Raw genomic sequence first — 26,877 nt, 5'->3', positions numbered from 1 at the left:
AACCTATTAATAAATAAAAAAACAAAGTAAATATTATAACTTATGTAATACACAAGTTTCTAATCTAATAATAATAATAAAAAACAAAGTTAAATGTTATAAAAAGTATATAATACATCAAAGTTCATTTTTTTTCAAAAACATATATTAATGAGTGTTTGTATTAACCAATTATATTATATGTATTCAAGCCGTATAATACACGTGTTTATCCAATCCGTGCAATGCACGAGTTTTTAAAGATGTAACTTTTTTATTATTTAGTATATAAAATTATATTTATTCAACCCGTGTAATACACGGGGTTTTAACCTAGTTACTTAATATATAAAATTACATTTATTCAACCCGTGTAATAAATGAGGTTTTTAAAGATATATTGTTTTATTATTTAGTATGTAAAATAACATTTTTTTTCAACCCGTGTAATACACGGGGTAATAATCTAGTAATATATATTGTATAAAAGCAAACAAAGATTAGTTGGAAAACTCTCAGACAGGGCCGGCTCAACCATTTTAGAGGCCCAAAGCAAACTAGAGATCTGGGGCCTACTAAATAAGGTTATTTTTGCTGGGCTTGTACCAATTGGATTTTTGGCTTTGTTTATAAAAAAAAAAAAGGAAAAAAGCGGCCTGAGCAGGTCTCGAACCCCTGCCTATTTGGTAAACAAAGAGGAAGTTTACCACTAAGCCAACCTTGCATTTTATGTTTAAATGCCATAGTTTAAATATATATACAAAAACTAGCAGTCTTTTTTAAATTTGGGGCCTTTCTTAAGTGGTGGCCCAAAGCCCTTGCTTGGGTTTACTTACCCTTGGGCCGGGCCTGCTCTCAGACTTAGCCTGGATTGCAAACCATTATACCAAATATTAATATATATTAATATTACTCTCTTATTAGACAGGTAAATCCAAACATGATTTATTTGATAAAGAGTAAATTACAACCAGGTGTTTTTACGTTTGCATTAAATTACAACCGGTGTCCTTTAACTAAAGAAATTATAAGCTCTGTCCTTTATGTTACCGGTTTTTAACACGTTATGTCCTTTAGACCTAAACTAGTTAAGTTTTTTTGGTTAAGTCTTTCTATGTGCTTCTCGCATGAGGGCAACATGGTCTTTTCATCCCAATTTTATATTAAAAAACGAAATAAACAAATCTCCTTTATCCCTCCATTTTTTCAAACCAAAAAATAAATAAATAAACAATATTTTGGAATTAATCTTTGTTTTTTTATCAAACCAATCAAAAGAACTGACTACGATGATGTTGGAAGCTTACCATAAATTTCATCGATGTCGTTTTGTTCTAGTGCTTGTCGTATGTAGAAGGCACCCATTGCAAGGTTTGATTCACGTTCCTTTTTTCTGTAGGGTTTTTTTATCGAAGTTTTGAGAGGTTTTTAAGATGAATATGAACAATCAGATGTTATCGGATGCAAGGGGGAAATCGAAATTCATATTAAATTGAGATGAAAAGACCATGTTGCCCTCATGTGAGAGGCACATGGTAAGACTTAACCAAAAAACTTAACTAGGTTAGGGGTAAAGGACATAACATGCTAAAAACTGGTAACATAAAGGACAGAGCCTGTAATTTCTTTAGTTAAAGGATACCGGTTGTAATTTGATACAAATGTAATGGACACTGGTTGTAATTTACTCTTTGATAAATAAGTTAACATGTTGAGGGTGGGATAAGGCGTTGGAACCAATAGGTCATGGGTTCGATTCCTGCAGGTCCCGATACGGATCGCCGGACGAACGTGATTTCTTGTTTCGGATGCCGTAGCGAGTGCAAATCCAAGCTACGACACAAACCGAGCGAGAGAATGAACAATACGCAAAGATATCAACGGTTACGGTTCCGTGTACTGATTTCGACAGAGTTTCGGTATAATATTCGACAAATACAAAGCACTCACGGAACTCTCTCTCATTACACTCTCTCTCTAACTCTTGCAAGCTCAAGTCAAACAGAGCCACTACTGGTATTTATACTCAAACCAACAGAGTTACATCGAAACAGAACGTATACATATACAAAATACAACGAAATACATGATGTTGATCAAAATAGCATTCACTGTATTGAAATGGATTTCTCATGAATGTATCGAAATAGATATTGCCTCTTATGTATCGAAATAGACTTCATTGTCTATTTTGATATATAGAATGCACAAGGAATCCTATTTCGATAATCCTATTTTGATACAAGATAGAAATTCTATTTCGATGCTCATGCTCATATACAATCGAAATAGCATGCATGCAATTGAATTCCCATGATGATGTCGTGATGACGTCATTAACCAGCTATCTCGTTCTCGTGTCTTCGTCATTCGTGTGTCGTTCTCTGGGTCGCACGACGGAGGAATGCCGTCGACTACATACTTGAACCGAACCAAGCCACATCCACACAAAAGTGCATCAACAAACTCGCCCTTAGATGTTGCTGGTGATGGTTCGTTCTTCATGCTACAGGATCTTCGAAAGCGTTCACGTGTCACAATCAGGAGGTGCATCAACAAACTCCTCCTTGGATGTTGCTCGTGAATCTTTGATCTTCAAAGCTTCAGATCCTTGTGGTGTTGATGAATGGTCAACTGCAACTTGCTCATCTTGATCCACTGATTGCATCCATATCGCGTCGTCACTCCACTGATTAATGAATTCACGACCGGCACTCGTAAATTCCGGTGGAGGTGTGGTGGAGGTGGTGGGGTTTAAAAATAGAGTAATGACACGAATGGTCCTTGGAATTAAAAATAAAGAAATGACATAAATGGTCCTTTTTAAAATAGAAGGGTATTTTAATCATTTTACTGAAATTTAACATAAAAATTAACTAAGTTTAGTGTTGGTACCCAAAGGTGTTACGAAATTGAAACTATGAAACCCGAACCTGTTAAAAAAAAGTTAGTACCCAAAAGCGAAACTAGCTATAAACCACAGGGTCCATCTGTGTAATTAACTCTTTTTATTATGAATTGATACAGTTTTGGATTACTTTTTAAGTGGAAATTATATTTTATGGATTTATAGAGTTAATTAGTCAACACGGTTGAACCGTCCGGTACAAGTGTACAACCCGGTTCAACCGGTTGAACCATTTCTGAGTTTACCCCGTTACAATTAAATTACCGGTTTTTAAAACATTGACTGTGCTTGAAAAAAAAAATTACTGTCGGTGGACTTTAGGATCATATTTCTCTTAATTTTTATTTTGATTTACTCAAATTACATTGTGCGTCTTTCTTTTACGGCAAACCAGATGTTTAAAGGTTTTGTCTTTGTCAATGAACCACCACCCCATTGGTTACACAATGCGTCTTAGCAGCTTAACCATATAAGCTTTGTAACTTGGACAGGAGCACCACTACTCCGATGTTAGAACAGGAGCACCACTACCAGTCGCCGCTTATTGCACCACCGGTGTTGTTGCAATCAATGTCACCACACTCTCGTCACCTCTATGTATCAACTCCATCACCATTCCTACCGCATGCACCATAACAACAAATATGCAGGCTACACCCATTTTGGTTAAACCATATTCTAACATAAACCAAACTGATACTTGACCCACCTGTTTTACCAACTTAGGCGGAAGCAATTTCTCGCTTTTTGATGTAACACTATTACATAGAACAGTAAAACTCCAAATTAGATTTAGACTGATTTTAATATGTTAAACGAAATCATAATGTGTCAAATTCAATCCCAAAACATAACTACAATAAAGCCAAATGATGAACTTTAACCATGTATTCACTTTGGTAAATGATGTTTTCACTCATCTCGTAAAGTAGCATATAAACTAATGAAATTACCACACAAGAACTTAAAAAAAGTTTTATAAAACACCGACCACAATCACAATTAAAACCATGTTGCTATTATCGCTAATCACACACCTAAATATATCAATTAGACCATAGGAGAAAAGGGTTAAACATGTCACTTCACTGGATAACAAAGAATGCCTTGCCTAAACACTAGAACCAATCATGTTACTGAACTCGAAATCGGTTAAAAATGGAACGATGATATCCGGTTCTTCATGAACATTAGCTTAGATTAGGTCGAGTCATCGCCAATCTGCATTAAAGATGTTAATTTATTAATTAATATTTTTTGTCGTGACAACTTTGACCCTTGTACATATGTTTTATCTCAAAAATTTGTTGAATGGGAAACTTATGTTTTCTTAATAGGTCGAACGGGTAAAACTTGTTGAAGTAATTTTATTTCAATTCTTGAAACTGCGAATCACGGCTTGGTAGAAAAGGGGCCATGGATTAAAGCAAATAAGGAGCGTTTGGATGAAGAAAAGTTTTTATGGTTATTTCAAACTGATTATTGTTGGTGGATTCAAAATTGCATCTTGAGGGTAAAATAAGATGTTTTCAATAAGCTGACTAATTCAGCTTATATGGATAAACTTCTCAAGCTTTTTTATAAAAAAAAATAAATAAAAATAAAAATAAAAATTGGATAATTGATAAGATGGATTTTGTAATTATACATTTGACACGCTAATTAACACTATAAAACATCAAAAACTTAAAAAAAATTGAAGTAAAAACAGAAAAATTGGACAGGCAGTGTTTTGGATGAATTTACCATTTTTTGTTCCTCTGAACGTTGGAATCGGAGATAAGGTCTTCGAGTTCATCAATAATAGCTTCATAACAGAAGACGTATTGATCCTGAAAAGTTAAAAGTGAGTATTATGATCCGTTAACTAAGATCTTCCTCAAAAAAAAACAATCAAGAAATCTTTCAATACAAATAACACGACACATACAAATACTTCATTTCAAATATAAGCTTCCAAATATGGAAAAGGGTCAAAAAGGTTGAATCTGGCTCTTGCCCAATCTTGTTTTTAAATGCATACAAACTCCTAAATAGCTTTATTGAAAAATTTAAATCACTACCGTAATAATACTGTTTTCATAATCATATTTAATGCATACAAATACTATTTACACCCCTCTATCTAGAATTTTCATTTCAAACCTTGATGATTTCCCATACTCTTAGTTTAATGAATAAATAATACACAATAATATGGCATTTTTTTTTAAATTATGTTATTAAAAAGATCTTCTCAATATAGTTAAAATGAACCGAATACTGAAATATTAGACCAGTTTACATATACATAATTATGTCATTAATATGTAAATAAAATGGCAAAACAAACATAATTATGTCATTAGGTCATACCAATGTTTGGACCATCCCCATCCTCTGAGACCTGAAACTGCTTACGGTTTTAACAAGATCCAAGGCTGACATGTCACCAACTAAAATTCTTTGGATGGTGTTATGAATCGCACAATATGTTCCGGTTCTACCAATTCCAGCACTGTATAGCATATAAAACTTGTCAGATACATTTATAAAAAAAAAAAAAAAAAAAAAAAAAAAAAAAAAAACCTTTAATGCAAAATATAATTGTGAAAAACAAGATCAACCTGCAATGCACCACAATTGGCCCTTTTGATGATGGAATATGACGTAATCTTCTAAAAATCTCTCGAACAGCCAAGGTGTCGTACGGAACTCCGTGATCTGGCCATTCGGGATACTGAATATGCAAGACAGGTAGAGGTGGATCCTCTGACTGAATACACACAAATTTTATGTAGTCAGTGCCAAAACATACCTTTTTTTCTAACTATATATACTATAAATATGCTATTTTGTCACTTCAACCAACTTTGGCCCCTCAACTTTAATAATGACATGTTTACCCCTTCAACTTTACTAAATGACATGTTTAGACCCTTTACTAAACATTAAACAACTTTACCCCTCAACATATATAATAAACAACTTTAGCCTCTCAACTTTAATAATGACATGTTTAGCCACTCAACTTTAACAATGACATGTTTAGCTCCTCAACTTTACCAATGACATGTTTAGACCCTTAACTATAAAACAACTTTAGCCCCTCAACTTTAATAATAAACAACTCTAGCCCCTCAACTTTAATAATAAACAACTCTAGCCCCTCAACTTTAATAATGACATGTTTAGCCCCTTAACTAAAACATCAAACAGCTTTAACTCTCGCGATTTGCTTATTTTTATCTACATTTTGAACCCGTTGCGGCACGCAGGTGGTAACCCATTAGTTATATATTCCATATATACACACATTGTTTGATAACAGGTAATTGCACAATGTATCACACCAGTGACCAAAATAACTAATCCCCAAGAGTTTTATTAAGGGCCAATCGCATATTAGCTGAATTTAAGAAGGGAAATTATCGAACAAATCCTCTGGAGATTAGCTGAATTTACATAAATCCATGAACTTTATTTTTGCATGATTAAGTCCTTCAACTTATAAAAACTCAATGAATGAATAAAAAGGTCCTTTATATAAAGTATAGACACGTAATCACTAAGGACCTATATGTTAAGATTCTATAAGTTCAGGTCCTTTTGTATCAAAACTTATAGAAGTTGGTTACCTTTTGATGAGTGAAACCAAAGAAGGCTACCCTAAATAGAAATCAGATTAAACTTGGCGTTTAATCGTTTATGCAATTTGCCCTTTTTATTAAAAGCAATATATTAGTTTTAATGAGCGGCTAACCTCTTCACGATTCACCTCCATGTGACGCAAAACTAGTGAGGTGTCAGTTGTAGTTATTTTTTTGGTAACAGTACAGATATTTCCAAACAATCGTGGACCGTTCTCTGCTTGAAAATAGTCTCCACATTTCTGGATCTGGATATGAAATGGAATGTAGAATTAGGCAGAGGGGGCATTAAGATTATAAAGACAGCATAGAATATAAGAAATGCAGATGTACACAAACATATAGCTATAATAATACACAGCCTTTGAGATGATACGAATGATAAAGACAACAGTGGCAACTGACGTAGCGGTACCTCTTATCAGATTTTAATAGAAAACAGTTACATTTATCATTCAATATTCTACTCCTATATGTCAGCAAAATCTTCTGATCATAGTTATCGATAGCGAATAGCGACAAGGCACCTATATGCTACATAGCGATAGCGATGAAATACGTGTATAGCGATACGGTCGTAGAAAATTGTAAACTAGTGAAAATAGAGGGGGTTATATGTTAAAATACACAAACTAATTTTACACTTTTTATGTAGATTGTTACAAGTTTTAGGGACTAAATGTAAGCTAGTAAAAGATGGAGAGGTTAAATGTTAAAATCCATAAAGTTCTTTAACCCTAAAAATGCTAAAACGCTGCCGCCCACTCTTCTTCTTCTTCCTTGTTTCCGGCAAAAATTGCAGTACCAGAGCCGGAGTTCTTCTTCGGAGTCCCGCTATAATCACGCTATAGAGTCGCTAATTAACAGATTGCAAGATATGGGCGACACACTATGAAGCGTGCGATAGCGAACGCTATCTTCGCTATCGATAACTATGGCAAAGTGGTACCTCTTATCAGGTTTTAATAGAAAACAATAGCATTTATCATTCAATATTCTACTCCTATGCATATTAGTCGTCAAAATCTTATGATATATGGAAACTAATATCAGAGAATTAAAAATAAAGATGCTGTATAATTATAAAAGTTGCTGAAAGAGTGAAAGTTGTATAGAATATGATACCCTGCTGTGATCAACTAGCTTAGTGAGCATCACGATCGCTGGACAATGATTTTGGAGTACCATTTCCCAGAAATCTTCAAACGTTTCGGGAAGCGGGCCTTGAGTGGCTATGAACCGAGAAACATTTTCAGATGGATTAGCCTATAATCACAGATGAAACCGTTCATCAAGCTCAAATATCTAAAACTTGGATGCTTTCTAATTAAAGTAAAATGCCATTTCCGTCCCTGAGGTTTGGCCAGTTTTGCGACTTTCGTCCAAAGGTTTGTTTTTCCTCATCAAGATCCAAAAGGTTTGAAATCTTGCCATTTTCATCCAGCCCGTTAACTCCATCCATTTTTCACCGTTAAGTCAGGGGTATTTCCGTCTTTTTGGTTAACTTATAGGGCAATTTGGTCTTTTTCACTTTATGTAAAAAGACCGAATAGCCCTAGAAAAGACCGAATTGCCCTTTAAGTTAACTAAAAAAGACAGAAATACCCCTGACTTAACGGGGGAAAATGAACGGAGTTAACAAGCCAGATGAAAATGGCAAGATTTCAAACCTTTTGGATCCAGGTGTGGAGAAACAAACCTTTGGACGAAAGTCGCAAAACTGGCCGAATCTCAGGGACGAAAATGGCATTTTACACTTATAATTAATACAAATTTATAGCACTCGAAGATATAAATTTGAAAATAGGAGAAAATCATTGACCTCTGCTGTGATAAAACTAGCGTTGATGTATCCCATTGTTGATGGCCTGTGATCTTTGCATGGATCGATAACAACCCTGTTTGCGTCAACTGAGATAAGAAGAGTTCAATATCAATTCTTCACTGTACACAAATGCGTAATAACCTTAGCGGAAAATAAGAATTGACAAACATACATGGTACGACATCTGAGTAGCGGTTTTTTCTACAGTTAACATGAAGTTTAGCCACTGAGCAACTACTATTAACTTCTGATGCTCTCATTCTATGATCCTGTAAGAAAATAAACAAACCATGATTACATTCGATATATGAAAAGAAAATAACCTAGCTATAACATATACTGCATAATTGATCAAACAACATTGATTACAGTATTACACGAATTCAAACACGTTAAACCTAACTAACATGAATTAAATCCAACTTGGACACAAAAACAAAATATATGACAATAACCTGCAAATTTGTGAACTCTTTCTTAAAAATTGAATACTGATAGGGTTGTTTGTTAAATTTCAAAATTAGTTCTCCAGATGCATAATTCAGAAAGAATTTATTGCAACTTAAACATAACATAATAGTGTCCTGATAAAATGTAAATATGTAGTGTAGGTAAAGTTATGGTTTAGAGTTCAAATCAGTTAGGAGTCTAAAATTATAAATCTCATGCTTAAAGTCAAAGCATACAACCAATTAGATCTTCTTCCTTGCATTTGCAGTGATTACTTAACATCAATTCAATATCTCACACATAACTTACAGAGCACAATATTACACTGCATAACTGATAACATAAATTACACAAATCCGAACAATCAAAAACTAACGCATGTCAATTAAATCCAAATAGAGCACAAGAACACAATAATATCACGCTCCATAATTGATCAAAACAACACGAGTACACAATTTCGAACAGCTTAAACCTAACGCACGTTAATCAAATCCACCTAGGACACAAAAACACAATAAACGACAAAAAACCTGTTTCTCATGCTTGGATTCAAAGCATACAGCCGATTAGATCTTCTTCTTCCTTGCATTTACAGTGATTACTGAATATCATATTACACCTAACTTACATCACACAACATTACACTCCATAATCGATCAAAATAACATCGACTATATGAACACGAACAACTAAAACCTAGCGCACATCAATCAACTCCACCTAGGGCACAAAAAACTACAAATAAACGAACAAATAACCTGCAAAATCAAGAACTACGTTTCAAAAACCTAATACTAAATGCTAATCAGACTGTTTCGCATACTTAAAGTTGATGCATACGACCTATTAGATCTTCTTCCTAGCATTTACAATAATCACTGAACATCATTTCACACATAACTTACATAACACAATATTACACTCCAAAATCGATCAAAACAACATCGATTACACAGATTCAAACTAGTTAAACCTAACGCAAATCAATAAAATCCACCTAGGGCACAAAAACACAATATCACACTCCATAATCGATCAAAACAACATCGATTACACAAATTCGAACAAGTAAAACCTAACGCACGTCAATAAAATCCACCTAGGGCACAAAAAACAAAATAAACGAGCAAAAAACCTGCAAAATCGAGAACTCCTTTTCGATAACCGAATACTGATCGGACTGTTTCTCCTTGAGGAACTTGAGAGCTTGAGCGCAGTGACGGAGTTGATCGGAGCTGAGAGACGGCTTTGGTGGAAATCCGGTGGATGTATCGACGGAAGTTAGGGCGGAGGAAGTGGAGGATGAGGATGAGGAAGAAGTTAGGGTTTTGGAAGCGGCGGAGGCGGAAGCAGCCATCGCCGATTTACGGCTCCGACTGCGGGAGGAGGTTGCGTTGCCCGTGGTGGTGGCGGTTCACGGTGGTTGAAGGTTAGAATGGTAATAATGGTGATGTAGCAACTCCTGAAATGGAATTGGTCTTGGCTGCTTTAAAGGGGTGAGTCACCTTCACCTTTTTTTTTTTTTTTTTTGTTATAACACATAATTTTTTTTTTTTTTAACATTTTTATTTAAGAGTACCTTACCAAAATCGTCCCTAAATTTTGGGTATTTTGTCATTTTCATGGTAAAAAATCATAAAAGTGAAGGACTTTATTATACAAAATGTTGTTTTTGATGAAAATGGCAAACATGCCTAAAACGGTTTTGGCAATTTACTCTTTATTTAACAAAGAATATATAATTTGGAGTAAATTGTCATTTTAGTCCCTGAGGTTTGTCTAAATTTACCATTTTAGTCCAAACAGTTTTTTTTTCTCACCTGGATCCCTGCCTTTTCCCAACAAGTTGCCATTTTGATAACATACACTAACTCCGTCCAAAAACCTCATTTTTAACCGGGGGTATTTTGAGGATTTTCAATTTAAATATTTCCAGATGTCATTTTGATCCATTCTTTTTTTCTATTTCTGATTCAAAAAACCTTTTGATTATTAAAAACATAAAACAACCACAACCTCCCCCCCAACCTCCCCCTCTCTACCTCTACCTCTCTCTGCATCTCCCACCCAACACCACCGTGCACCACCACTCACAACCACAACCACAACAACAACAACAACCACCACTCACCACCATTTCACAACCCCCACTCTCTCCCATGTATCTCTCCCTCAACCACCACAACAATCACCACCACAACCACTACCTAATCAAAACCCACCACCACCAACATCCCCAAATCAGATGATGAAAAAATCTAAACGACTGGCTTACGTGTATAACAAACCTGGATGTGTTCATGGAAAGCATTGCTTAGGAATAAAGCACAATCTGATGATCAAATTTGGTAAATTCTGATCTCAACGCGTTAAATTAGTTGAAATAATGCTCGATTTGAATGGATATGTAGTGGGTGGACATTCGCCATTGTTATTGTTACTCAAGCTTCCACAAACTCAAATTCAACAATGGTGATGGCTTCTTTATCACTCAATTTTCTTACCTATGCAACATCTTTCTCAACACTCTCGCAAAACCATTGACGCTCCAACATCAACGTCTCTAAACTACGGCGGCGACACCTTAAAGCCCATTGTCATTTCCGGCGACCCTCCGACCTTTGTATCGGCTCCCGGTCATCGCATCGTTGTTGGTTAGTTCTGGATAACAAAACTTGAATCTGATTTTTGATCTGAAAGTTTTTCATATGTGTCTCTTGATTTGGGGATGTTAGTGGTGGTAGGTTTTGATTAGGCAGTGGTTGTGGTGGTGACTGTTGTGGTGGTTGAGGGGGAGAGACATGAGAGAGAGTGGGGGTTGTGAAACGGTGGTGTGTGGTGGTGGTGCATGGTGGTGTTGGGTGGGAGATGCATAAAGAGGTAGAGGTAGAAAGGGGGAGGTTGGGGGAAGGTTGTGGTTGTTTTATGTTTTTAACAATCAAAGGGTTTTTTGAATATGAATAGAAAAAAAAAGAATGGATCAAAATGGCATTTGGAAAGATTTAAATTGAAAATCCCCAAAATACCCCTGGTTAAAAATGGGGTTTTTGGACGGAGTTAGGGTATGTGATCAAAATGGCAACAAAAGGAAAAGTCAGGGACCCAAATGAGAAAAAAAACTATTTAGACTAAAATGGCAAATTTTGACAAACCTCATTGGCTAAAATGGCAATTTACTCTATAATTTGGGTTAGTGTGAATACTAGAGCTGTTCACGAACCGAGCGGACTTTTGCTCGTGCTTGGCTCATTTACAACCGAGCGAAATCCAAACGAGCATATTCAAGCGTGTAATTTTCCAAGCGAGCAACAAGCGAGAAGCGAGCGACGAGTAAATTGGACAACCATAGATTTAGTATGTTTCCTTCGATGTCTCTGTTATCGGGTCACGACTAAGGTCCAACTGTCTGAGGATGACACTAAGATTGAGGTTGGATCGTCCGAGGATGAGGCTCTGGTTGAGGTATGTGTAACACCTCGAAATTTTGTGTCCAATAATGTGTTGACACGTGTCATGAGTTTACACGTGGCGTTAAAAATTAAATAAAGGACTAATGTTGACAAACCTTGAAAGTATGTAAATTCGAGGGTTATAAATGTCAACAAAGGGTAAATATACTGTATAATAACCCTAAATGATGCTCGTACCTTCAAACGAATAAATCATGGATCGTACGGAAGCGAAACGCGGAAGAAAGTGAGAGATTACAAGCTGCAGGGGTTAACTGTGTCAACATGTTTAATTATACCTCTGAGTGACCCTTTGACGAACCCGAGGCTTTGTAACAGTAAAATACGCTCACTAGAATGTACTATATAAATTCCGCGAAGTTCCGTTTTAAAACGAGAAAGTTATGATCAAATTCGTACGTGAGGGGTTAAAAGCGTCAACAATGAAAGTCAAGGCTTTCCGGATAGTAATTAAACTAACCAGGGACTTAACAGTACGGGTAAATGGCACGAGGCCCTTAATTGTAATTAACCGAGGGCCATATCGCAAAGTTACCCCTTCAAACCCGAAAGGTCAGGTTATTAATTACCGAAGATTTCGTTAGTCATTACAAAAGATTCAAAAATCTTGGAAATTAGACCTAACGCGGGCCGCGTAAAGGTCTTGGGTAAGTTGATGCGGGCCACGAGCCTCCTGCAGTTACGCGTTCTGATATGAAAACTCAGGCGGCCCGCGTACAAGATGCATGAACTTTCATGCGGGCCGCGTGAACCATACAGACGCAGAAAGCATGGGCAGATTCAATGATTTGGCTTATAAACGAACTTGTGAGCAATCAATGAAGCATGGGCGCCCTCTACTTGACCCCTAGCACCTTAGGACATCTGCTGATCATCCATGAGCAATGTAGGATGTGTTGCAATGATCTTGTGCACCAAACTTTGCTATAAAAGGCCATACTTAGTTCACAATTGAAACACACCTCAAAACACATCTTCTGATCATTCCTGAAGCTCTCAAGTGTTCTTATATCATCCTAAGTCGTGCACAAGCTTCTGTAAGTTGTCTAACTCTTTTGTGGTTTAGTTTTTGCTTAGTTTTGCTTAAAAGTCAATCTGTCGTAATTAACGATTGACTTTGCGATAAATCACGAATGGTCCAGTGATTTGTCGAATCAAAGATACTTATGTGTTGGTATTTATGTGGGTAATAAACCCTTAAAAGGGTTCCCTCTGATCGCCACTCTAACTAGTTCAAATAACGAGTCAAACATGCTTAGAAAAAGTCAACAGAAAGCTATTTTGCGATTTTACATATAATCTGTAATGTAGATGGTATGCAACCTGTTTGAACACTCATAAAACATGATAATAAGTATATTAACACATCTAAGCTTGTTTGATCCGGCCATTTGCTATATTGACCCGGTTCGGAGCCGAAAGTCGCAAAACTTTGACTTTTGCTTTGACTTCAGTTCTGACCCGTTTTAGTGCAATGTAGATATGCCTTAGGACTCTCTTAGGACCAGGTCACGTGATGGTATCACCCTCTGTGACCGGTTCGTCGTTTGTCCAAGTCTTTTACACCTTTCCGTTAAGTGCTTAAAAGTTGACCGTAACGCCCTTTTTAAAATAAAATGAGTATTTCGGACACCTGAAGGGACCATAACCTTGCCTACTAAATTCTAAGCATGTCCCTAAAGTTTCACGTCAATCCGAGGTCTAGAATAGGAGTTATGCTAAATAGCGCAATTAAAGGAAACTTTAGTAATAAACAGCGCAATTAGCATAACGCCTACCTAAACCAAGATTTCGTCACCAAACCTTTTACTCACTGTTGTAAAATAATATTTGGGGAATTTTAAAGATTTTTAATTATTTTTGACCTGCTCATAACCTGCGGTTATGGCATCGGTTCGGTAAATACCGAATACGCCCTTTTTGGCCATAAATTGAGTTCTACGAGGTCTTTTGACCCGATTCCAGTTGCTACTGATTTTAAATAATAAATAAAGTATTTTAGACTTTATAAACTATTCGGGAAACTCAGATTTCCTATAGAACTCTAAAAACCTCTTCTTAATCTTTAAAAAGACCGAAATACCCCTACAGGGCATAATATCAACTTAAACTCGTTACGGGCATTATGGAAGGTATCCTACTGATACCACAACCTCTTTAAAGTATATTGACTTAGGAAAATAGCGTAGGACTCTTACGGTCACCCGTTGTGCCTTTTTGCGCGCACGGTTCGGCTTATGTAACTAGTTTACATAAATTAGCCGATACGGGTCAAACCATATTGTTTTGACCCCAAAATCCAGAGTGTGAATATCAAACCCATATAAACAAGCCTTCAAACTTGTTGGGTCAGAATCACACTCCATTCCCGGTTTTCGCCTTTCACGCGATTAAACCGTATATATTCTTTGAAACTGACCGGTCTAGGCTACGGTTAATATAAAGACCCGTTAAGATTCTAATAGGTTATTTTAAAACCTTCGTTCCAGAATAGGAGCCCAGTAAAAGATATATGTGATTTAATCAATTAAGGACAATACTTGCAAAGGTAAATACTTTTAACTTATTTTCCGTTATATGGGCTTGGGTTACGGTATCTAAAATACCGCTTGGTCGGGCAATTGACCCCAACTCATTTGTAGTTGGGTATTATCGATGTGACCCGTTTAAAACTTGTTTTGTTGGCTTAACGCCTTTGGGGGCTTAATGACCATGTCCCGTATATCCTTGGCATCATTTTACGAAATGGCCACGACCTCGACATCCGGGTGTAGGCGTACACCCGGCATTGTGTCTATATTAACTAAAGGTGTAACTGATGGTTTACCCACCTCGGTTTTACGTTATGTGGTGTGTCTATTAAACTTTAACCCGGCACGACCCGGGCGACCGAACGCATAACAAACATGTAATTCTTTACAAGATTTAATTATAAATTATCCCAAGTTATAAAAGAGTTTGTGCCTCGTGCATTCAAATCAATTTTAATAAACATTTTACAAAAGTGTCGGTTGAATGTATTTACCAGTGTAAACTGACGTATTTTCCCAAAAAGACTAAATGCAGGTACTAGACGAAATCGGCTGGCTATAGCTCCTTAGCACCTTTAAGAGTCTCGCAAGCTTTTGAAGCCTTGTCTGTTGAACAATATTTTTATTATTTTGATCCCCCCCTGTAGATACCATTCGACTATTTGTGATACATTCGCTATTACAATCAATGGTTGAATTATGTTTATCTTTATGCTTCCGCTGTGCATTCACATAATTGTGTGGTTTGACTATATTGTTGCCAACTACGTCACGGTAATCCCCCACCGGGCCCACCGGTGAGACACGTGGAAATCGGGGTGTGACAGGTTGGTATCAGAGCCAACATTGAGTGAATTAAACACTATCCTAATGTGTTTAATCTCAGTGACACAATTGCACATACTTGAGTCTAGACAAGAACATAGGACAAATTCGAATTGTAATTCCAGTTTGTCTTTTTATTGTTATTGTGATTTTTTAATAGTTTTTGAAGGCAGGAAATATGCCACCTGTAATTTTCCGAGGAAGAGGAAGGGGAAGAAGAGGCAGAGGAGAGATCATTACTCACAATGATCACGAAGCTGGACCTTCGAATACGCGAGCTCCTTCGACCACAAGGAGTGAAGAACCACAAAGACGGAGAAACCCTTTCGAACCTGCGAGACATTCTACCTCGCACAGCTCAACACCATCATACCGTCACTCGTTCAGGCCAGATTCCGAAAATGATCCCAATAACCCTCAACCATCCTACATACCTCTGCAGCGTTCGGTATCGCACCGTGCTTTTGACGATCCCACTCCTTACTTCAGAAGCCAGTTTAACCCAGCAGATTACTTCTCAGAAGACCATATGGACGAGGACACAGATCCCATAGAACCTGCTCGTGGTACGCGCACACATCCTATCGAGATCTCTGATGGATCTTCCTTTCATGGCACACCTTATCAAGGGCCAGATAGCTTTCAAGCGTTGTTCAACCAGCACGAGTGGTACTTCACACCCTCCCATCAGACATCGCAACACGAGCAGCAACAACAGCAAGATCCCTCCGAGGATCCACGTTTCGTGGCAGTTACGCCACCACCACCGCCACCGGTTCAACCAGTAGTTCCAGATCCGCCAAGGCGTAGAAGATCAGGCGCACGGATGTCTACCCGAGGAGGGGAATTTCATTTTAGCACCCCTCGCCACTCGAGTGCTAGTCACTATCCGTCAGTACCTGAAGAAGGACCTTCAAGTCCAGTATAAGAGGCGAACTCCGCACCAGTTGCACCATCTTCGCCACCATTTGGGTATGACCACCCAATACCTGCGTACACGGGTCCAACGGCATACAACCCGTTCGAACCGTCGTCGCATGCACATTACAATTACAACTATGATCGCGACCCATATGTGATAGCGGCTAGGTATAATGCCCGCTATCCCGACGGAGCTCTTGGAAACATGGGAATACCGGACTACTCAGCTCATGGGTATCCAGCACCTCCTAGACCTCCAATTCCGCAACCGGCGCCACAACCACGTTTCTCTCCTCCTGAACAAGAAGAAATCCTCCACCGCTTAACTCGTGTGGAACGGGATTTTGAGGAAGAACGAAAGAACAACAGGGGATTCCTTAAAGGTCTAGCAAACCTATTGAAGGGCAAGAAGAAGAAACGAGACCACTAGTCTCCTTATGTAATATTGTATTTGCAATTTAGTCCCTGCGTGGACATTTATCATATCTCAGTCCCTACGTGGACTTATCCTTATAGTCCCTGTGCGGACACTTATCTTGTATTGGTCCCTGCGTGGACTTGTCTCTTTATTAACCTCTTTGTAGTTAGGTACTTGTTTAAAAGTCCCGTTTAGGGCAGCGTGTAATCGTATTTGAAGTTATGGAATGTTATGTTATGAATTTCATTTTGTTCTTACTATATATGAAATAAATCAAAATCATTCCTTTTAATTTGATCTGCCTAAATAAAAAATCTTAAGAGTGAAACCTAGCCAGGTGTCTTTTAAGATCCGGCCAAGATGGTAAGACCTAATTAAAAGATTCAGATTCCCTGTTAACCTCTGTGAACATGTTAACATTCATGGCAGATGTGATTCGTTAAAATTGCGCACGCCATTCTTATGCAAGAATCCTCTAAAAGGATTTCAGAGCCCAAATTAATGATTTGTAAATCATGGGTTAAATCATCAATAAAGGTGATCACTTGTTAAACATCCATTAGCGATGTAGTGCCTACGGGCCAACTTTATTAAACATCCATTAGAGATGTAGTGCCTACGGGCCATAATTATTGTCAAATAAGACAAAAGACAGTGGTGGTCTATGACTCCCTGTCAGAAAGGGTAAGAGAACTACGGTTCAAACCTTCATACCTTGATTCTCTGTAATCTCGGCTAATATTATAATAATGTCCTCGTGACTAGGCTTTTATGCCACTAGCAATATTATTTGTAATTAGGATAAGTATGTTCAAATCCTAAATAAAAGTGAGTAACAAATTAACCAGATATGGTCTCTGTTACCATGGTTAATGAATTGCCATAAAAGACAATTCCATAATAAACTCCTAAAATAAAATTTTCGTTATCTTCTGTAACAGATTCAAGTTACCATGGCGGATCCTAATGGAGAAAATAGTCATACGAGTGAAGACAAATATAATAACGCCCAAGTACATTTAACGGGCGCTCAATTAAAAGCTCTTGTCGACAACGCTGTTCAGGCAACTCTAGATCGACAATATACCGAATCTCGGAGCAGAACTGTATCCAAACCACTCTCCAAGCCGAAAACACACTCAAAACCCCACAGCAAACTACTGTCCAAGCCCAAAAAGGACGACGATAATCACTCGTCCAATGAAAACAGTGTTCGTCGTGAAAGGGAGTATACTGATGCATCCCGTGCCAGGGGTTGCACCTACAAGTACTTTGTGTCTTGTAAACCCCGAGACTTCACGGGGGAGAAGGCGCCGTCGATTGTATGACATGGCTGGATGAGATGGACACCGTGGTGGACATCAGTGGCTGTGCGGAAAGGGACGTGGTAAAGTTTGTGTCGCAATCGTTTAAGGGCGAGGCCCTGGCTTGGTGGAGGGCGTTGGTTCAGGCCTCGGGAAAGACTGTGCTCTACAGCATGACGTGGGAGGAATTCATTTCTCTCATCAAAGAAAATTACTGCCCTCAACATGAGGTGGAAAAGATAGAATCCGATTTTATAGCATTGGTGATGACAAACCTCGACTACCAAGCTTACCTAACGAGCTTCAACACGATGTCTCGTTTGGTTCCATATCTGGTAACCCCGGAGCCAAAGAGAATCGCTCGTTTCATTGGTGGGTTAGCCCCCGAGATTTAGGCAAGCGTGAAGGCCTCTCGGCCAACGACCTTCAGGTCTGTGACCGACTTATCTTTGTCCCACACTCAGGATGCGGTCCGACAACGATCGCTGAGGAACAAAGAGGCCGAGAAGAGGAAGCGTGAGGACGATACCTCACGAAGGTCGGGCAAGAAACACCATGGGAACGGTGATGGCAAGAGAGGGTCAGAGTTGAGGAAAGATGGGCAGCAATCTGGAGAGAAGCCCAAGTGCAAAAACTGTCAGAAGTATCACTTTGGGACATGTAGGCTTGGGTCGAACTCACAGTCCCAGTCGAGGTCGTATACTTGTGGACTGTGCAAGTCCAAGGACCACAAGACTGTGGACTGCAAGAAGATAAAAGATGCGACCTGCTATAACTGCAACGAGAAGGGGCACATTAAAAGCAACTGCCCCAAATACGCCAAGAAGCCTGAAGAAACCAAGAAGAGCAATGCTAGAGTCTTCAAGATGGACGTGAAGGAAGCCTTGCAAGACGATAACGTAATCACAGGTACTTTTCTCGTAAATAATATCTTTACAAGAGTACTTTTCGATTCAGGCGCTGATAAGTCCTTCGTAGACCAAAAATTTTGCGAATTGCTGAATATGCCTGTCAAAACCTTAAATGTGAATTACGAGGTAGAACTAGCAGATGGCACGGTAGAAACCGTCTCCACTATATTAGATGGATGTGTGATATCCATTAAGAACCACTCTTTTCCTCTATCTCTACTTCCCTTCAAACTGGCTGGTTTTGACATAGTTCTGGGTATGGACTGGTTATCCCACAACCAGGCCCAGATCGTCTGCAACAGAAAACATATAGTGCTAAAGACTCCGACTGGTGAATCGCTTACCATTCGAGGAGATACGCAGTACGGATTGCCCGAGAACGTAACTATGCTCAAGGCTTCAAGATGTTTAAAAAGAGGCTGTGTCATCTACATGGCATAGGTGATTATTGAAAAGCCCAAACCAAAGATAGAAGACATTCCCGTCATTTCGGAGTATCTAGAAGTTTTCCCCGAAGATCTACCTGGGTTGCCACCAGATAGGCAAGTGGAATTCAGGATCGATATCATCCCTGGAGCAGCTCCTATTGCTAGAACACCTTACAGGCTAGCACCAACCGAAATGAAGGAATTGAGGACCCAGCTGGATGAACTGTTAACGAAAGGTTTCATCAAACCTAGTTCATCTCCCTGGGGAGCACCTGTCATGTTTGTTAAGAAGAAGGACGGATCGATGCGTCTGTGCATCGACTATCGTGAACTTAATAAGGTCACGATAAAGAATAGATATCCCTTGCCGAGGATCGATGATTTGTTCGATCAGTTGCAAGGGGCTAGTTATTTCTCAAAGATCGACTTAAGGTCGGGCTACCATCAGCTGAAAGTCAGAGATGAAGACGTACATAAAACCGCATTTAGGACTCGATACGGTCACTATGAGTTCCTAGTGATGCTTTTCGGGCTCACAAATGCACCGGCTGCGTTCATGGATCTCATGAATCGCGTCTGCAAGCCGTACTTAGACAAATTCGTCATCGTATTCATTGACGACATTCTTATCTACTCAAAGAACAAAGCTGACCATGAGAAACACCTCCGTTGTATTCTCAAATTGCTGCATCGCGAGAAACTCTATGCCAAATTCTCTAAATGCGAATTCTGGCTTCGAGAAGTCCAATTTCTTGGACATGTCGTCAGCGAGCGTGGTATCCAGGTGGATCCCGCTAAGGTAGAGGCGGTCATGAATTGGCAAGAGCCAAAGACACCTACAGAGATCCGTAGTTTCCTGGGGTTAGCAGGATACTACAGGCGATTTATTGAAAAATTTTCAAGGATTGCTGCGCCCTTAACTTCTCTAACCAAGAAGAAGATAAAATTTGCTTGGGGCCCTAAGCAGTAAGAATCCTTTGATATTCTAAGGCAAAAGCTGAGCAACGCTCCTGTGCTGACACTACCGGAAGGTACCGAGGAGTTCGTAGTTTACTGCGATGCATCACACACTGGCATGGGGTGTGTGCTCATGCAAAAAGGCAAGGTTATTGCCTATGCTTCGAGACAGTTAAAGGTGCACGAAAAGAATTACACCACCCATGACTTGGAGCTGGGTGCCGTTGTGTTCGCACTAAAACTGTGGAGGCAATATCTGTACGGAATCAAGTTTGTGATCTATTCAGATCACAAGAGCCTTCAACATCTGTTTAATCAGAAGGAATTAAACATGAGGCAACGCCGTTGGATGGAAACCTTAAATGATTATGATTGTGAAATCAGATATCATCCCGGCAAGGCGAATGTAGTCGCTGATGCCCTGAGTAGGAAAGAAAGGGTGAAACCCATCCGAATCAATGCTAAGAGCATTGAAGTAAAGAATAATCTGATTGAAAGGGTGTTAGCTGCACAGAGAGAAGCTGTGTTGGAAGCTAACTATGCTAAGGAGAAGCTGGGAGTGATTGAGAAGCAGTTAACTCTTAGCAAGGATGGAATTTTGAGATTGAATGGGCGAATATGGGTTCCTATTTATGGAGGATTACGAGATGTTATCCTCCAAGAAGCCCATAGTTCCAAATATTCTGTCCATCCTGGAGCAGATAAAATGTATCAGGATCTAAAGGCAAATTATTGGTGGATAGGCTTGAAAAAGTCTGTAGCCGCTTATGTAGCCAAATGCTTGACTTGTGCGCAAGTCAAGGCTGAGCATCAAAAGCCGTCTGGCTTGCTACAACAGCCTGAACTTCCTGAATGGAAGTGGGAATGTGTAACTATGGATTTTATCACCAAGTTACCCAAGACGAGCAAGGGAAATGACACAATATGGGTTATAGTCGATAGACTGACTAAGTCAGCTCATTTCTTGCCCAACAAGGAGACTTATAGCTCCGATACGTTAGCCCAGCTATATGTTGATAAGATTGTAGCCTTACATGGCATACCTGTGTCTATTATCTCTGATAGGGATACTAGGTACACGTCACATTTCTGGAAAAGTTTCCAGCAATCTTTGGGCACACGTCTAAACTTTAGTACGGCTTACCATCCTCAGACAGACGGTCAGAGTGAGCGTACTATTCAAACGTTGGAAGACATGCTACACGCATGTGCTATCGATTTGGGTGGTAGTTGGGATAAGAACTTACCACTAATCGAATTCTCATACAACAATAGCTACCACACCAGCATAAAGGCTGCGCCTTTCGAGGCATTATACGGTAGAAAGTGTAGATCGCCTGTTTGTTGGGCGGAAGTCAGAGAGGTCCAATTATCAGGACCAGAGATAGTTTTCGAGACAACGGACAAGATTGTCCAGATTCGAGAGCGTCTCAAGGCTGCCCGAGATAGGCAGAAAAGTTACGCTGATCCAAAGCGTTAGGATTTTCACTTCGAGGTAGGTGAAAAAGTGTTACTAAAAGTATCACCCTGGAAGGGGGTGATGCGCTTCGGTAAGAAGAGCAAACTGAGCCCGAGATACATAGGACCCTTCGAGGTTATCGAACGTATCGTGTCCGTTGCCTATAAGCTAAACTTACCGGAGGAGCTCAATGGAATTCACAATGTGTTCCACATCTGCAATCTAAAGAAGTGCTTCGCTGATGAATCATTGGTGATCCCACACACAGATGTCTATATAGATGAGAGCTTGAAATTTATGGAGAAACCTTTGTCGATTGAAGATCGACAGGTGAAGAAGCTTCGAAGGAAGCATGTACCTATAGTAAAGGTCAAGTGGGATGCCCGTAGAGGTCCCGAATTCACGTGGGAAGTTGAAGCCACGATGAAAGAGAAATACCCTTATTTGTTTGAGTAAATCTCGGGTCGAGATTTATTTTAAGGGGGTGAGGATGTAACACCTCGAAATTTTGTGTCCAATAATGTGTTGACACGTGTCATGAGTTTACACGTGGCGTTAAAAATTAAATAAAGGACTAATGTTGACAAACCTTGAAAGTATGTAAATTCGAGGGTTATAAATGTCAACAAAGGGTAAATATACTGTATAATAACCCTAAACGATGCTCGTACCTTCAAACGAATAAATAATGGATCGTACGGAAGCGAAACGCGGAAGAAAGTGAGAGATTACAAGCTGCAGGGGTTAACTGTGTCAACATGTTTAATTATACCTCTGAGTGACCCTTTGACGAACCCGAGGCTTTGTAACAGTAAAATACGCTCACTAGAATGTACTATATAAATTCCGCGAAGTTCCGTTTTAAAACGAGAAAGTTATGATCAAATTCGTACGTGAGGGGTTAAAAGCATCAACAATGAAAGTCAAGGCTTTCCGGATAGTAATTAAACTAACCAGGGACTTAACAGTACGGGTAAATGGCACGAGGCCCTTAATTGTAATTAACCGAGGGCCATATCGCAAAGTTACCCCTTCAAACCCGAAAGGTCAGGTTATTAATTACCGAAGATTTCGTTAATCATTACAAAAGATTCAAAAATCTTGGAAATTAGACCTAACGCGGGCCGCGTAAAGGTCTTGGGTAAGTTGATGCGAGCCGCGAGCCTCCTGCAGTTACGCGTTCTGATATGAAAACTCAGGCGGCCCGCGTACAAGATGCATGAACTTTCAAGCGGGCCGCGTGAACCACACAGATGCAGAAAGCATGGGCAGATTCAATGATTTGGCTTATAAACGAACTTGTGAGCAATCAATGAAGCATGGGCGCCCTCTACTTGACCCCTAGCACCTTAGGACACCTGCTGATCATCCATGAGCAATGTAGGATGTGTTGCAATGATCTTGTGCACCAAACTTTGCTATAAAAGGCCATACTTAGTTCACAATTGAAACACACCTCAAAACACATCTTCTGATCATTCCTGAAGCTCTCAAGTGTTCTTATATCGTCCTAAGTCGTGCGCAAGCTTCTGTAAGTTCTCTAACTCTTTTGTGGTTTAGTTTTTGCTTAGTTTTGCTTAAAAGTCAATCCGTCGTAATTAACGATTGACTTTGCGATAAATCACGAATGGTCCAGTGATTTGTCGAATCAAAGATAGTTATGTGTTGGTATTTATGTGGGTAATAAACCCTTAAAAGGGTTCCCTCTGATCGCCACTCTAACTAGTTCAAATAACGAGTCAAACATGCTTAGAAAAAGTCAACAGAAAGCTATTTTGCGATTTTACATATAATCTGTAATGTAGATGGTATGCAACCTGTTTGAACACTCATAAAACATGATAATAAGTATATTAACACATCTAAGCTTGTTTGATCCGGCCATTTGCTATATTGACCCGGTTCGGAGCCGAAAGTCGCAAAACTTTGACTTTTGCTTTGACTTCAGTTCTGACCCGTTTTAGTGCAATGTAGATATGCCTTAGGACTCTCTTAGGACCAGGTCACGTGATGGTATCACCCTCTGTGACCGGTTCGTCGTTTGTCCAAGTATTTTACACCTTTCCGTTAAGTGCTTAAAAGTTGACCGTAACGCCCTTTTTAAAATAAAACGAGTATTTCGGACACGTGAAGGGACCATAACCTTGCCTACTAAATTCTAAGCATGTCCCTAAAGTTTCACGTCAATCCGAGGTCTAGAATAGGAGTTATGCTAAATAGCGCAATTAAAGGAAACTTTAGTAATAAACAGCGCAATTAGCATAACGCCTACCTAAACCAAGATTTCGTCACCAAACCTTTTACTCACTGTTGTAAAATAATATTTGGGGAATTTTAAAGATTTTTAATTATTTTTGACCTGCTCATAACCTGCGGTTATGGCATCGGTTCGGTAAATACCGAATACGCCCTTTTTGGCCATAAATTGAGTTCTACGAGGTCTTTTGACCCGATTCCAGTTGCTACTGATTTTAAATAATAAATAAAGTATTTTAGACTTTATAAACTGTTCGGAAAACTCAGATTTCCTGTAGAACTCTAAAAACCTCTTCTTAATCTTTAAAAAGACCGAAATACCCCTACGGGGCATAATATCAACTTAAACTCGTTACGGGCATTATGGAAGGTATCCTACTGATACCACAACCTCTTTAAAGTATATTGACTTAGGAAAACAGTGTAGGACTCTTACGGTCACCCGTTGTGCCTTTTTGCGCGCACGGTTCGGCTTATGTAACTAGTTTACATAAATTAGCCGATACGGGTCAAACCATATTGTTTTGACCCCAAAATCCAGAGTGTGAATATCAAACCCATATAAACAAGCCTTCAAACTTGTTGGGTCAGAATCACACTCCATTCCCGGTTTTCGCCTTTCACGCGATTAAACCGTATCTATCCTTTGAAACTGACCGGTCTAGGCTACGGCTAATATAAAGACCCGTTAAGATTCTAATAGGTTATTTTAAAACCTTCGTTCCAGAATAGGAGCCCAGTAAAAGATATCTGTGATTTAATCAATTAAGGACAATACTTGCAAAGGTAAATACTTTTAACTTATTTTCCGTTATACGGGCTTGGGTTACGGTAACTAAAATACCGCTTGGTCGGGCAATTGACCCCAACTCATTTGTAGTTGGGTATTATCGATGTGACCCGTTTAAAACTTGTTTTATTGGCTTAACGCCTTTGGGGGCTTAATGACCATGTCCCGGATATCCTTGGCATCATTTTACGAAATGGCCACGACCTCGACATCCGGGTGTAGGCGTACACCCGGCATTGTGTCTATATTAACTAAAGGTGTAACTGATGGTTTACCCACCTCGGTTTTACGCTATGTGGTGTGTCTATTAAACTTTAACCCGGCACGACCCGGGCGACCGAACGCATAGCAAACATGTAATTCTTTACAAGATTTAATTATAAATTATCCCAAGTTATAAAAGAGTTTGTGCCTCGTGCATTCAAATCAATTTTAATAAACATTTTACAAAAGTGTCGGTTGAATGTATTTACCAGTGTAAACTGACGTATTTTCCCAAAAAGACTAAATGCAGGTACTTGACGAAATCGGCTGGCTATAGCTCCTTAGCATCTTTAAGAGTCTCGCAAACTTTAGATGCCTTGTCTGTTGAACAATATTTTTATTATTTTGACCCCCCTGTAGATACCATTCGACTATTTGTGATACATTCGCTATTACAATCAATGGTTGAATTATATTTATCTTTATGCTTCCGCTGTGCATTCACATAATTGTGTGGTTTGACTATATTGTTGCCAACTACGTCACGATAATCCCCCACCGGCCCCACCGGTGAGACACGTGGAAATCGGGGTGTGACAGTATGTGAGGCGATGAATATACAACAAAGAACAATTGGTCGCATTGTGGCTTATGGTGAAAGCTAGAGACGAATGACAACTGACGATTGATGAGAGAAAGATGTCAGATATTGTTGCTTCACGACTTAGAGTTTTAGTTTTAAATCTGGTGTTAAAATTTTTATTGGTTTGATTAGGCTGGTATGGACAAATATAATTGTATATTTGAATATAGTGGTCCAAATCTAATAGAGCGGTATGTATAAAATATGATATACATGTAATTTGTGTGTGCATATATAATTATATATGTAATAAATTAATAAAAATTAATTCGAACCGAACCGAGCTAAGCCAAGCGAACCTTTGCTCATGTTTGGCTCGTTTGCAAACCGAACCAAATCGAGCGAGCATATTCCGAGCGTTTTCCGAGCGATCGGCGAGCGAACGATGAGCAACGAGCGATTTGAACAGCCCTAGTGAATACACCTAGAGGTGTAAAAAAAACCTAATTTAGGATCGAAACTGAGGAAAAAACCGAAACTGATTTTTTAACCGGTTTTTATACACCCTACTCTTTAATAATACCATCAACCTATAAAAACATCACATTAATCTATAAGTTTTGTTTTGTTTTTAGTCTGTTTTACTTTTTAGTTATCTGTTGTTTAATCTTTTGTTTAATAATTATTATTTATTATTCGTTTATTATTTACTTTTATAACTAGTTAATAAATAATGTATGTATTTTTTTATTTGTTGTTGTTATTATTATTAGTAGTAGTAATATTTATTATTTATTATTAGTTTTTAATTGATATTATTTATCAATTATATTTATAGTAGTAACAAAAGCTATAAAAAAATAATTACCTTCTTACAAAATTATTATCATTTCAATGTTTACATATCAAGTTTTAATCTATAACAGAATATGTAGCATCATTTTCAAATATTTTGACGTGATTCAAATATATTCTCCATTTCAACTGCATCATTTTCTCTCTTTAATATGCGTAGGTTGTTTGTGA

General features: G+C 38.6%; 1 protein-coding gene across 1 annotated transcript; it reads right to left on the bottom strand.

Annotated features, from left to right (window-relative positions):
- Nucleotides 1–3,757: 3,757 nt before the first annotated feature.
- Nucleotides 3,758–10,847, bottom strand: LOC110897406 (protein-tyrosine-phosphatase PTP1). Its single transcript, XM_022144157.2, has 9 exons — nucleotides 9,930–10,847; nucleotides 8,514–8,610; nucleotides 8,339–8,427; nucleotides 7,642–7,782; nucleotides 6,630–6,764; nucleotides 5,494–5,642; nucleotides 5,243–5,384; nucleotides 4,634–4,719; nucleotides 3,758–4,108 (listed from the first exon to the last, which is right to left on the bottom strand). Coding segments are annotated over exons 1-9 (1,062 nt in total). The 5' UTR covers nucleotides 10,152–10,847; the 3' UTR covers nucleotides 3,758–4,107.
- Nucleotides 10,848–26,877: the final 16,030 nt, after the last annotated feature.

The sequence above is a fragment of the Helianthus annuus genome, chromosome 13 (genome assembly GCF_002127325.2).
Source record: "Helianthus annuus cultivar XRQ/B chromosome 13, HanXRQr2.0-SUNRISE, whole genome shotgun sequence".
Classification (NCBI taxonomy): Eukaryota; Viridiplantae; Streptophyta; class Magnoliopsida; order Asterales; family Asteraceae; genus Helianthus; species Helianthus annuus.
This window is presented reverse-complemented; position numbering and strand designations above follow the sequence as displayed.